Source organism: Eupeodes corollae, chromosome 1, assembly GCF_945859685.1.
Source record: "Eupeodes corollae chromosome 1, idEupCoro1.1, whole genome shotgun sequence".
NCBI classification, from domain to species: domain Eukaryota; kingdom Metazoa; phylum Arthropoda; class Insecta; order Diptera; family Syrphidae; genus Eupeodes; species Eupeodes corollae.
Window position 1 is genome coordinate 113252365 of NC_079147.1, and position 14071 is coordinate 113266435.

The window sequence follows — 14071 nt, forward strand, 5'->3', positions numbered from 1 at the left end:
CCTTATTCGTAAAGAATAACATTTTAAAATCATATATAAAAAGGAACCAAGATAGACAAATAGACTGTTGATTAAATATATTATATTCGTTAATCCGATACAGTGGCTCCACACGGACGGCCATCGTTGGTATTTATAATAGTTATTGTTATAAAAATACATAAATTAATTAATTAATTTTGTATATATAAAATTTTTCAATTTTATTCTAAAAATATTTTTGATATGCAGTTGTTTAGCGATTATAAATATACGCTATACTTTTGAATTTCGCAAAAAAATGTTGAAACATTTTTGAGAATAGAATTTAAAAAAAAAAAAATTCAAAATTTTTTTAAAAATCCAAAAAATACAAAATTTAACTCTTGATAATCAAATATTGTAAGGGCAGCATAAGAGCTTATTCAAAAAAAACTTATTGAAATCACCTCATAACTTGCTGAGAAAATTAAAAAAACAAATAACGGTTCTGTGAGCGGTACCTTTCCTGAGCAATACAAAAATATTTTTTTCTTATTAAAAGAAGCCAAGTTAAAAATAAAATTTTTGAGTTTGTTTTTGAGAAATTCAAATTTTCGTTTTTTGACCAAAAAAACTGTATGGGGGCCACTGTTAGTTTTGATCTTAAAAAAATGAAAAAACGCCTAACCCGAACTTGCTCAAAACCTTAACTTCCAGGTTTGAACTCATTCGACCCAATGGTTTAGGCTGTAGGAGCGTGGACAGACAGACAAAACAGACCGGACGGAATCGCGGGACCCTCTTTTTTCGACTTCTCTACCATCGTAATGTCATGTTTGATTAAAATCTCGAGTTCGATATTTTGCACGAATGCAAAACTTGCCATATAGTTGCTATATGTCGCAAGTAAAAAAACTACTGAATATCTAAAACAATATTTTCTGTGAATTACAAAAAGTTTGGTGACACTGCAGGGTGGGGCGTGTTTGCTTCCTTATCTGAAACTATTGCAACTGAGCGGCTATTAATAGTAAAGCGTTGATTTATGGCTTGTCCGAAAGCACTTTATCTAAGGTTTTCGTTATGACCAGTTCAGTTTCAACAATGCAATGGACAAAGCAACAGTGCGTGTTTGCCGTGGAGGCCGACTTTTCTTTCAGCCATTCGATCATCGCAATTTAGCGTGCTTTTAGAAACCAGGGTAAGAGCGGCGATTTTGAAATCCCATAGGCAATCTGTACATTAGGCTGCTTTAGGGATTTCTAGTCGATCAAGGCGATTATGTTGCGCAAAAAATGCATGTTAAACTTTCTTCGAAAACCTACCTCCGGACGCCCTTATTTTTTTTAGTAACGAGGCACGAGAGAAGTTACGGTCATTCAATTTTAAATTCCGACTATCTCAGTGCATTGATGAGAACATTGGCCACCTTCGAGATGTCGTTTTTAAAACCAAATAAAATAAAACTTTAAATGTACTTCTATACACAGACAAAATAATTAAATCAATACTGCCAATACTTTTTGTGTTACAATTTTTTAAAATAAGGAAGTAGCCATGCCCCACCATGCATTTTTTTAATTTTTGAAAAGCTACTTAAGTCAAAAGTAAATTTTTAACAAGTTTTAGTATTGTTTTAAGTTTTTATTTCTTGTAAGCAAAACTGTCAGATCGATTTTTTCAAAATTTTAGACAAAAAAAATTTTAAAAGAAAAAAGTAGTTTGATGCCAATGTCTCAAAGTTTTGAAAAGATATTTGAGTCGAAAATCAATTTTTACCAACTTTTTTTAAATCTCCGAATGTTAAAAACAATATTTCTTATAAGTTGAAATAATTGGTAAGAAGAAATAATCTGAAATTTTTAAAAAGATATTTCAATCGCAATTTTTCGTTGCACAAAATTCTTTTAGAGATAAAATCACTTTTATTCGGAAAATGTTCGAGGTGACGAATTGTTTTCTAAATATCTCACGAACTAAAAATGCTGGAGACTCGAATCAAATTTTATATAATATATTGTAATGTTATACAAAACCCGTATATTTTTTGAAAAATATCCAAATAACGTTTTTTTATAAATATAACAAAACTGAAAAAAAAAAATTAACCTCGAAATTTTTACGACTTAAATATGATTTCATTTCAATTTTGTGCAACGAAGAATGATGTTTTGTCATCTGGTACAATTTTGATAAAAAAAAAAAACTAAAAACAAATTTAACAACAGTTGGTAAAAATTGATTTTCGAGTCAAATATCTTTTCAAAACTTTGCAGATATTGGCTTTAAACTACATTTATCATTCAAAACATTTTGTTTTTTAACATTCAGTAATATTTTGAAAAAACATCTAATGGACAGTTGTTTTACAAAACATTAAAAACCTAAAAAAAAAATTTACAAAAATTGGTAAAAGTTGTTTTTCGGCGTAAATATCGTCTCAAAACTTTGAGACATCGGCTTTAAACTATTTTTTTCTTATAAGATATATTGTTTTTAACATTTGATAAAATTTTGAGAAAAAATGAATTGACATTTTTTTTACAAAAAACTAAAAACCTAAAAAATAAAACAAATATTAAAACTTTGTAAACATTTACTTTCGACTCAAATAGCTTTTCAAAAATTAAAAATATTGGCTTCAAACTTATTTTAGTTCACAGAAAATATTGTTTTCGATATTCAATCAAATAAAATCTACAAAAAATAGTATGCAAATTTGGTAAAAATTGATACATATAGACAAACTTTTAAGCAAGACAAATCGACAGACGGGATGGGAAGTTATCAGTGTGGGTCGCATCCCAGCCTCTTTTTTGTAATGTTACATAGTGTATATAATATAATTTTGTTCGTACATGCTAGACGTACAAAATTCACATCAAAATTTCTAAGGTTGGTATATTTTATAACACAAAAATACCCGACTGGACTTCGAAATTCCAAGGAAAAGTTATTAAAAAGATTGGAAGTTATTGGTCATCTAAATCATACAAAAATAAACCTAAAACTAAAAATTGAATGGTTAAAGTCAATTCCGTCCGTTATATTTTTAATTTTACTGGAATAAATGAATTTAAACTTTAAGAAAAACACCTTTTTACCTTGAGCCTGAATTATATATTTTGCCGTTTTATGTGAGCATTTTTTATTAATATCAATCTTAAGCACAAACCTTACACATTAACCTCGATCGTCCCCAACTTACAATTAAATTCTGTTTGATTTATGACCCTGACTCAGTTTGTGCATTGTGTCCTTCCAGGAGTTAATATATCAAATAAATTTTAATTGACACTATTTTTGTGATGTCTCACCTTTTTTAGAGCTTGCTTTGAAACAAACATTCAAGTTGTTGCATTCCTAAACTTTGATCTATCAAACTCTTATAGCATTGAACTTCAAGACTAGAAGCGTATGGTAAAGTTAAAAATTACAGTTTTTAATATTTAAAAAAATATAAAGTTGTTCCTTCTTAATTATATAATGCACAGTTTATTTTAACTTTTAACTAAAAGTGAAATAACAATTCAAATTTAAATGACGGATATATTAAAAAAAGTTCTTTTACGTTGAAGTAAGCATACATCTTTAGTACTTAAACGTAATCGTTGTTTTCGAGGTACAATAAAACTAAGGAATATATACGATAGTACATTTTTATTATTCTACTTATAACACTAAATTATCATGTCGGCCCGTTGCAATTTGTAGAAACATTATTTTTTAATTTATTAACTTTATTAATGTTGCAACCTGGATTTATCGACTTTTAAAAAGAATTGGGTGTCAATTCCCCTTTACATTTTTTATTTTACACGAAATGGTGTTAATAATATTTTTAAAGATATGAAGAAATATCGACAGACGCCCACAAATTTAAAGTTATCAGTGTGAGTCGCATTCCAACCGTATTTTAAATTTGAATAATACAAAGAAATTATATTTTAAATACTAAGCAAAAATTCCTGAAAGATACAAATTAAGGATTATGTATTTATTTTTTTAAATTTATTTCATAAAATATTTACAGTAAAATAAAACAAAATCTCAATTTAATCATTTGTGACCTATAAAACAAATAAGATAAGTATATTTTTACTTACATTTCTTTCAAGAATTCCCATTTCAACTGAAAAGATTACGTATGAGTCATAAAGACACAGTTTACTTTGTATTATTATGCATGCGCCGCGTAATGACGTTAATAAGAAGCTGCACGGTGTACATCGTCGTCGTGCATCTCAAAAAGGGCAATTTAGCCAGTAGCGGCTTATTTTTATTGTTGCGGCAGGTCCAATCTACAAACATTCTAGACTATTTAAATACTTAAGTGTATATGGGTTAAAAAGTATGTTAGCATTAAATCATATTGTGAACGGAAATTAAAGCGGCACAGCTAAGAAAAGAGGAGGAATTTTTCGTTTGTTTATTTTATCAAGTATAACATGCATGAATTGTCCATACTTTATAAACTATGTCAAGAGGTGTAGTTTGGTAACCCCATATGCAGACGCAGATCCTGATTATTATCATAACGCTTTTATTTACTTGCCCACACTTTTGAGTTTACATATGTAGGTACAGATGCGACACGAAAGCGTTTTATTACCCTCTTAACCAGCTGAATTGGTTTTTTGGTGCTTTCTTTTGATCGCCACTCGGATTAAGGTAAAGAATGTTATTTAATTTTGTATTTATTGCATTTAGTGCATCCATAATCCAAATGTAATGAAGTGTACATTTTATATTAAAAAAACAATTTTCTTTAGTCTTTAGAAATAAAAAAATATTTTTGTATTTGAACATAAAGATAATGTTTTTTTTAACAGTTGTGCGTGCAATTGTGCATAATGCATATTCCGATGATGCTCTAATAAACAAAAGAGTTGACAGCAGAACCTTGTTCACACACTCAAAGGGTAATGGGTATCGCTTGTATATAAAATTAATTTAATATATTAAACTAATTTATTTCTCATACTGCATTTAACTTATTGTGGGTGTTATGATTTTATTTTACTATACAAATTTACCAATCTTATGAAAAAGGAATTAAAATAGAACACAAAGTCGGTTTCATTTAATTTTATAGACATTCGGTTTACTCTTCAATAGTGAATCCAGTGGAGCGTGGGTTGACCCTCCCTGGGAAATTTTTTTTTAATTTAATTTTCGTATGAATTTATTTGAATTTAAAACTCATAATATTGCGTTAAAGGATATGACTCTAATATCTAATTAGTTTTTTTATAGATGAAAATAAAGTTTGTATTTTACTCATTCAAACTTTGTTTCTAAAAGTACTACTTCTTACTGGATACTGGACCAAGACATTATTATGATATTTGCATTTTTTCTAGATGATTTGGTTGAGCATCTAAATTGTGGAGTGGACTTTGCTAACAAACGGATCAAAGTGTTCATATATACGCATGGCATGGTCATTCTTGCGGAGTCACCGACTGCTCTACCGTTGATGATCAGTAAACTGGAAGAATAATGCCAAGTGTGGAATCTAGAAGTTAATCCCGAAAAATCAAAAGTCCTGGATTTTAAGAATGGATCTGACAGAACAGCGAGAGACGAGCAGTGGAAATATGGCGAAACAAGTCTAGACGTAGTTAAGTCTTATATTTATTTAGGAAAGGATTCACTATCAATTTAAAATTAGAAAAACATTTCAAAAGCAAAATATATGTGTCATCACTGTTCCTTTCCCATCCTAATTTTTATACCTTCCATTCTACATCCATCCTTCATTTCATATCCTTCAATACCTGTCCCTTTCACTCAATTGTTGCTACCGATTTTTTTATAAAAGAATAGGCAGTAGAGGTTAAAACGTCCGCCCGAGCGGAAAGCAATTCAAATAAATAAGATAAATTAAAACGTAAATAAGATTTTTTATTCAGAAACGATTCGGTTACCTGACATATGTTTTATTTGGAAACTGGTCTTCCGTCACTTTTTATTTAAAGCTTTAAACTGAATGTTGACTACATTGTTAGAGTACTAAATATGGAGGTGCTACCGTGAAATATAATGGAGTATGCGATTTAAACAAAAAAGCTGGTTGTAAAAGATTGGAACTTATTAGCTGCTGACGGTGGCTTGCCCCTGAATGGGAATCACTGATGAGCATAAAATGTACTGGCATATTGAAAAAGATCGTTCATCAACGAAAAGGCAATATTATTCAAAGTGCGTACTTAATCTCAACGACAGAAATATTTCACCAGCGAATATAACAATTCTATCATTGGATCTATATTTAAGATAAGAGGAGAACTTATTAGACTAAACTTTAAGCCCCATCGTAACGAGGTTATCGATCTTTGCACCCTATGTAATCAGCATGAGCATGAGAGATGAGGATGATTACACTTCGTAGGTACTTTTCCAATGCTGACAGAGATAAGGCGTGTTCACTTTGAATAAAGCTTTCTGCAAGTTGAAGAGCTTATGAACTATCTGAATGGTGCGAACTGGATGCACCTTTACGAATTTTACAAAGAAGCGATCAAATACAGGGCCCGAATCATCGATCAACTTTTTTGATTCAAAGCAATAACAGGCCATCATAAGAATCAGTTTACCGAATACATTTTTGTTTTGATTTGACTAATCTAAAAGTCTTTTAAAAAATGTTTTTAACTATATTGAAAATCCTCTCAAATTACGAGGACGTTCAATATATTCTCGGTATCGTATGTTCTAATTTCGATTAAATTCATTTTAATTCAATAAAATTACGTAAAATATGTTGAGTTCCTAAAATTAAAAAAAAAAATATTTCAATTAAATGTCAGACTACAGTCCATGTCATGTCGTAAGCATTTATTCAGAAGTTATAACTATGTAAATATCAAAATTTGAAACACAGAATAAAGAATATTTATCTATCTATCATTATTATGAATCGGAAGTCCAGGCTGTATTCCAATCACTCAGCACAAATTTTGACCAATGGACGATACAGGGGGGTCATGTGAGTCATAAAGCTTATACAGTTAAGTAGTATAAATAAAGATTTCATCTAAATGTTTGTGAGTAATTTAACGATATACACCAAAAACCGGTTTGCTGTCAAAAACAACTAAAATCTTTGTTTTCACACAACTTGGAATTTGAAATCATTTTAGTAATGTCTTAAATTATTTTCATAAGATCTTATCTGAGAGAAAGATCAAGTATTCAAATTTTTAAGAAGCAAACAAATTTCCAATTTTATATTAATTTGCCTTTAAATTTCTAATACTAGTTTTCAATTTTTTTTGACGCACATACATAAATAGTGTTTTTTTGATTTTCTATTAAATACAAATATTTTTAAGATCTTAAAAAAATAAAGAAATCTACTTTTTGAAGTAAATTTGCGTTGGCTTTAGAACTTTTTAAATAAACACGAATTTCAAGAACATAAATGTCCCAAAAGCTGCAAGTTACACTTTCGTTAATCTAAAACTGAATTGAAAAACAAAATAAATGTTTAATATTAATTAATTGAAAGTAAGAGCTTTGAATCTCTCGAGAACTTAAGTGAAAAAAAAAAAGTTCACAATTTCTAACATTTCTATTGCTATCAAATATGGCATACTTAGAATCCTTTTGGAATCTTGGAATGCATTTATATGTAGGGAGTCATCCAATTAAAATATAGTAAGACCATATCTTGCTGGACAGCAGTATTCTTAAATTTCATAACATAAAGTGCTGTTCGAACACATATTATTATTCACTAGGTAGCAGCTTATCATTCAAACACTGTATTATTGTTGATATTCAAGAAGAGCTGCATTTGGCTCATTATAAATAGTAGTACAATACCAACCGAAGTGATTTTGTGGAACAAAATTTCGAACACTCAGTTCGGAACATAAAGCCAATATTTTGGTTCTGTCACGTCTCAATTTGACAACACGTGAAATTTATGAAAAAAAGGCTCGTGAAAGCACTCAAGCTGGTACTGAAGCCGAATTTTCCAAAAAGAGTCAAAGAAAAAAGATTGCTCTAATTGCTCTGGGCTCATAAGCACCTAAATTGGACTCAAGACATGTGAAGCAATGTCATCTTTCCGAACGAATAAAAATTCAAGTTCTTTGTTGGAGATGGGAGGATCCTTGAGCGAAGAGAACCGAAATAAAGATTAAGCTCTAATTGCATTTTGCCGACACCCCCCAAACAAAAAAAGATGAAAAAGTTAGAATGAGCTTTCTTAAATCCAAAGTAGATGCAGAAGCTTGAGCCCATGGTGCTAGAGCTTTTTGGGGATACTTGCAGTTTTATTTTTCAACAGAACAATGATTCTTGTCATAGAGCCAAGATTGTTAGTATAAACTTGTTTTTATTTTTACCATGACTGACTAATATTAAGCTCTAAAAAACATAAAATTTGTATGACTAAAAACAGTATTTGGATTTTTTGTATTTCTAAGGTTAAAAAGTAATTCGAAGAAAATAATATCGATATACTAAGTTGGCATCCCTTCATTCCAGATATCAATCCAATTGAGAATATTTGGGCTATAATGAAACTTGAGCTTGCGAAGAAGCGCCCAGAGTCAGTTGATATATTAAAAAAAAACTACTTACCCAAACCTTGAACACGATACCTGTATCCGCATGGAAAAACCTATTTTATTCAATGTTTCGCCGATCGATGTGCAAGAGGAGGTTCAACAAATACTAATTAGATTTCTGAGAAGCAATGAAAAAACAAAAAACTGTACCAACAAAGTATATTTCTTTAACCCTCAGGTTTTAACTTTCAGGTACCTGAAAAACTCATTTTTCGGTAGGTATAATCACTTTTTGTTCCGGTGACCATCTTAGAATAATTTAACGATTTGAACCGCATAATATAACAAAACCTTATTAAAAAACATGTTGTTATTTCAACTCATTTCACAAAAATCAAAAAAAATATAAAAATGAAGTTTTACCAATATTTTTCGAACAGCACTGTAAGTTGATACTCTAGCTCTTGAAATATGTAAATGTAAAGTTAAGATACACATTATGTTGTTTAGATTGTGCTTTAAAACTCGTCTTTATGTTAATTGTGTGATCCCCCGTCTTTGATTACAAAACTGGATCAACCCTTGGGACTCCGACACATTTTAAGTAAAAAAAATGACTCCTGACAATTCAAAATAAAAGCATCCAGAAATGTAAAAATTGTTTTTTGCTGGCTTGTTTTTTTTGCAAATCATTATTAATTTCAATGCATATTTTATAAGTACGTATTATTCCTAAATCTCTTTGAGTTCCAATTTCTGACAGCTGAAGAAAATGTTATTCTTTTAAAAGTCAAAATCAACGCCACAGATAATCCTTCTAAAAAGCAAAGGTTTACGAGCGAAAGCGATTTACATCACTGAAAAACTGAATCAGCTACAAGTGGAATGCATTAGATTTGAAGCTTAACAAGGATGAATATGAATTTATAGCGTTTGATGTAATGAAAACTCTGTTAACACCAGTAATTTCCACAGGAGTAGCTTACTAAAAAAGGCAGAAATGGACATATTTTGTAGGCTTTCATACCTAAAATAAGAGAAGAGCTTCACGTGTTCCACTTTAAATAGGAATATAAAATAGTGTTATGCATTAGGAAAAAGCGAAAGTCAAATGCACTTCAGCAAATTCGAAGATGTGAAATTGGAGTCGCTTTATCCTGGAGGATTATTCGTTGAAGGTGCTAAATTTAAGGACTTATAGCAACTCAATAAGATTTGTTTGTTATATCTTAAAACCAGAGATGAAAACTTATTACCTAAATTTTGTCATTTAAAAACATAGGTTTAGTGTTTTATTCGGGTGGATAAACTTCCATACAGTTGTGACTTACATTAACCCTGCGTTTTATTATTTTTGAATTTTGATTCGTATTTTAATGTTTTTTTTAGAGTTAGATAAGACCAAATTTAGTGTTTTGTATAAATTCTTTGTTAAAATTTATTTTTCAGAGTTCATAAAGAGTTATAAGTTTTGTTTAACAATTTCAATTTCTTATCTCTCCCAGCACAGGTATACTTTTTTTCCAGATAAAACAATTAAGACATTTATTCGAACATATCCAAACACCTGTCTAAGAGGTTAGCCCGAAATTATTTTATCAGTAAATTATGGGCACATACAAAAATCGCAAACAATATGTACATATCTTTCAGCTTGTTTGGGTAATTTTTGCACGATAAGAGTTCATGGGCTTGAATGTAATATTCTCCTTGTAGCGTGACAAACTTTTGAAACCTACAGTTGTTACTATAAAAATAAAGCGTTTTCTGAATTAAATCACAGTCATTCGGTGTTCTTCCAATCCCAACCCCAACCAACATCCCTTTGTGAAAATTCTCAAACACAATGAATTGCTTTCTGTTCCTTACCACACTAGCCATGTTTGCTAACTGCTTGCCCATCGAGGATAATGACATCTTTGAAGTGGCAGATAATTCAATTGACGGAGAGAACAGCATCCTCTCGCCGCCGTCGGATTACATCGACCTTAGTCAGTATGGAGCCGCTTTATATGGACAACCCGATATCGATGCCACCGGAAAGGCAGTGGCCGAATACACCGCAGAATCTGACACCAATCCCGAAGAGCTCGGTTCCTATGTGGAGGGTGACATTCTGATCCCTCGACAAATGGGTCGCAACGGCTTAAGGTCGCAGAGTTCTAGATGGCCTAAAGGCATCGTTCCCTTTGAAATCCGAGGCAACTTCAATGCACAACAAATGGCCCTTATCGAGCGAGCAATCACCGAATTTCACAGTAAGACTTGCATTAAATTTGTTCCACGAATGAATGAGCCCGACTACATATCGATTGTAAGCGGGAACTCTGGCTGTTGGTCGTCCGTTGGTCGTGTTGGTGGTAAGCAGGAAGTAAATCTGCAGGCACCTGGATGCCTGACAAAGCCGGGAACTGCGATGCATGAGCTGATGCACGCCGTGGGCTTCCTGCACGAGCAGAATCGCTATGAACGCGATGATTTTGTAACAATTCTCTTCCAAAACATACAGCCATCGGCCGTTTCGAACTTTGATAAGGCTTCTGCGGATAAAACAACTGGATTTGGTGTACCATATGATTATGGCAGCGTTATGCATTACTCATCTAATGCCTTCTCCACCAATAGGAATCCCACCATTGTTGCAAAGGTACATAAATGCATATGACACTATCGAAATCGAGAGTTGATTTATTTAAATATTTGTGTATTTTCATTTCAGAGACAAGGAGTACAATTGGGTCAGCGAGAAGGTTTCTCAGCATTAGATGTGCAAAAACTAAATTCTATGTATAACTGCAATATTGGATCGAATACTGGGTCTGGGTCTAATTCTGGTGGCCAACAGGGTGCCAATAATAATGCCAATGTTATCAATAGCTTTTTGGGAGGCCTTATTTCTGGTTTGGGATTGGCTGAAGAATCATCTACTGAGAATGCATCTCAATAATCAGGGAATTAAATTAAAAAAACGATAATAATGCATCGAAAAAGGATTTCATAGAATATAATTTATTTCATTTCATTATTTTTTCTTTTTATTTAAAAATAAATTGCATTCAAATATTAAAAAAAAACTCTCTTATTCATGCAAAATAAATATCCCAAGTTGAACAGCTTCTTTAAGGCTCAGCCTGTAGTTGAGGGCGTAAGCGATTTTTTTTTTCGCTCCCGTGCAGCAGCCAAAATCGTAAAAGTCACCATTATTTTATAGAAGCACTGCGTTAGCCTTTTTATCTATTCAAGAAATGAAACACCTTTCTCTTCTCTCTTTTTTTCAAGGTCTGGCAACGCTGATTAGTTATTAGCTCAAGAAGTATCCCAAAGATCAATGGCTTCTGAACGGCAGAACTGCTTTCGTAGGTCTACTCGCTAGTGATCTCATGGGTCATTGGAACAAATGTTAAGATCGTTTAAGAGAAAGTAAGATTCAATCGATATTTCAAAAGCATTTAATAGAGCCTTCTTTAGAAAGTATGTGCTGAAAAAAAAGAAGTAGATGCTGGATTGCCCCAGGGCTCTGATTTATCTCCGATACTATTCCTATACTATTGCGATACTATTCCTGTTTGAAACTTCAACCGAAATACTAGAACTTCTAGAAATGCCGATCAGTTAACTCTGTATCCAGCTTCGGTCATCCTGTGAGGTACAGATATTAGTTCTTCAGCCATACAACACTCCGAATGCCTTACCACACTCTGATTTTCCCTATCATTGTTAGAAATTATCTTCGAACCGTTCAGTTTAAGTAGTATTAGAAAGGATTGGATGCTAAAAGTAAGCATGCTGCTTTCGTAGGCTACAATCATGAAACCAAAGGTTATAGACTGTACATTGGATCGAAAATTGTAATAACTTGAAACGTCCGATTTGACGAAGACAAATCATTTTTTGAGTCTACAAATACCAGTTTAAATCAAACATCAAATCTATTTGCATTACCTTTTAACATTTTTGAATGCGAATCTGTGCAAAGCCATCAACAAAATCAGCCAAACGTAGACCAAGAGTGCGATGATGAAGTTATATTTCCGATGGATGATCCTCAAGAAGTTACCCCTAAAGATGTTGGCACAACACCACAAGAGAATGATAGCACTACAAATGAACGTTACCCATTGAGGAATAGAATGATAAGCGATATGTGTGCTATAGCTGCAGCCGAAGGAAGTCCAACTTATGATCAGGCTATACCATGAAAATCTCAATGGCTAAGTGCTATGTCTGAAGAGCTAGAATCACTTCGCGAATCTGACACATATGAAGTACTTGAAAAACAAACCTGAATGAAGCCAATTCAAAGCAAATATATTCTCAAACGAAAGATAGACGCTAATGGTTTGCCAAGTCGCTATAAGGCAAGATTAGCTGTACAAGGATGTTGCCAAAAACCCGGAATTGACTACAAGGAAACCTTTGTCCAAGTGGTAATATTTGATTCTTTAAGAGTATTGTTTTCTATTGCAGCGTACAAGCAACTCCACATCCTTCAATTTGACATACAAACTGCTTTCTTGTATGGTGAGTTACAAGACTAAATTTACGTGACTTCACCGCCTGATATAGTACTTCACCACAAAATCTGGAAGTTGAAAAAGAGTTTGTACGGGCTCAAACAGGCTCCACGAGTGTGGAATGCAAAATTCAAAGAAACTCTTAACAAATTTAATTTCCAAAATTGCGAGTCAGACCCATGTGTTTATTTGATGAATAATAATAACGAAATTTCGATTCTTGCGCTCTACGTTGATGACGGTCTTGTATTCTCATCGAGCATAAACATTTTGAATAATCTGATGCAACATCTGAAAATTGATTACAAAGTCAAAGGGTTTGAAGCTTCATATTTTCTGGGGCTGCATATCATATCCTCGGAATCAAAACTCATTATCAACCAGAAGCAATACTGTGAACGAGTCCTGGGAAATTTCAATATGGATTCTTCATCACCAGTAAGTACACCTGCTGATCCAAACATCAAATTTGAAACTACAAAAGAAGAGAAGAAGTCAACATTTCCATTTCGAGAAGCTATCGGAAGTCTAATGTACCTGGCTGTTGCCACGCGACCGAATAGAGATTATGCCGTGAATGTCCCCAGCCAACATTTAGACACATAACTGGTGTCAAAAGAATCTTCAAGTATCTCCAAGAAACTATGGATTACGAAATCAAATACTCCAAAGTTTCAGAATTTGCAGAGTTAACCAGATATTGTAATTCCGATTTCGCCAATGATGTGAACACTCGCCGATCCCGAACTGGATATTTGTTTATGTTGAATGGGTCATGTGTGACCTGGAGTAGTGAAAAGCAGAAAACCGTCTCTGAATATATATCAGCTTGTTCTGTAGCGAAGGAAGCGATGTGGTTACGAAGGGAGCTTGGTATTTTCGAAAAAAACAGCGATGCAACAACAACATTTTGTGACAACATGAGCACCATCAAATTGATTCAGTATCCAGAGTTCCTTAAGAGAACTAAACATATTTCCATCTTGCATCACTTCATTCGCCAGCTACAAAACGAAAATCACATAGACGTCAAACACGTATCTACAATGGAGCAGAAAGCAGACATTCTCACGA

The 14071-nt window shown here is 32.5% G+C and overlaps 1 protein-coding gene across 1 annotated transcript; it reads left to right on the forward strand.

Moving 5' to 3' along the window:
• Positions 1 to 10274: 10274 nt before the first annotated feature.
• Positions 10275 to 11505, forward strand: LOC129941289 (hatching enzyme 1.2). Its single transcript, XM_056049880.1, has 2 exons — positions 10275 to 11130; positions 11203 to 11505. Exons 1-2 carry the CDS (start codon positions 10330 to 10332, stop codon positions 11428 to 11430), a joined length of 1029 nt encoding a protein of 342 aa, XP_055905855.1. The 5' UTR covers positions 10275 to 10329; the 3' UTR covers positions 11431 to 11505.
• The last annotated feature ends 2566 nt before the right edge of the window (positions 11506 to 14071 follow it).

What these genes read in the sequence shown, in the direction of transcription:
- LOC129941289 (XM_056049880.1), top strand. Translation starts at nt 10,330, where the DNA reads ATGAATTGCTTTCTGTTCCTTACCACACTAGCCATGTTTGCTAACTGC. An exon ending in ATCCCACCATTGTTGCAAAG is followed by an intron (nt 11,131 to 11,202) that starts GTACATAAATGC and finishes TTTTCATTTCAG; the next exon opens with AGACAAGGAGTACAATTGGG.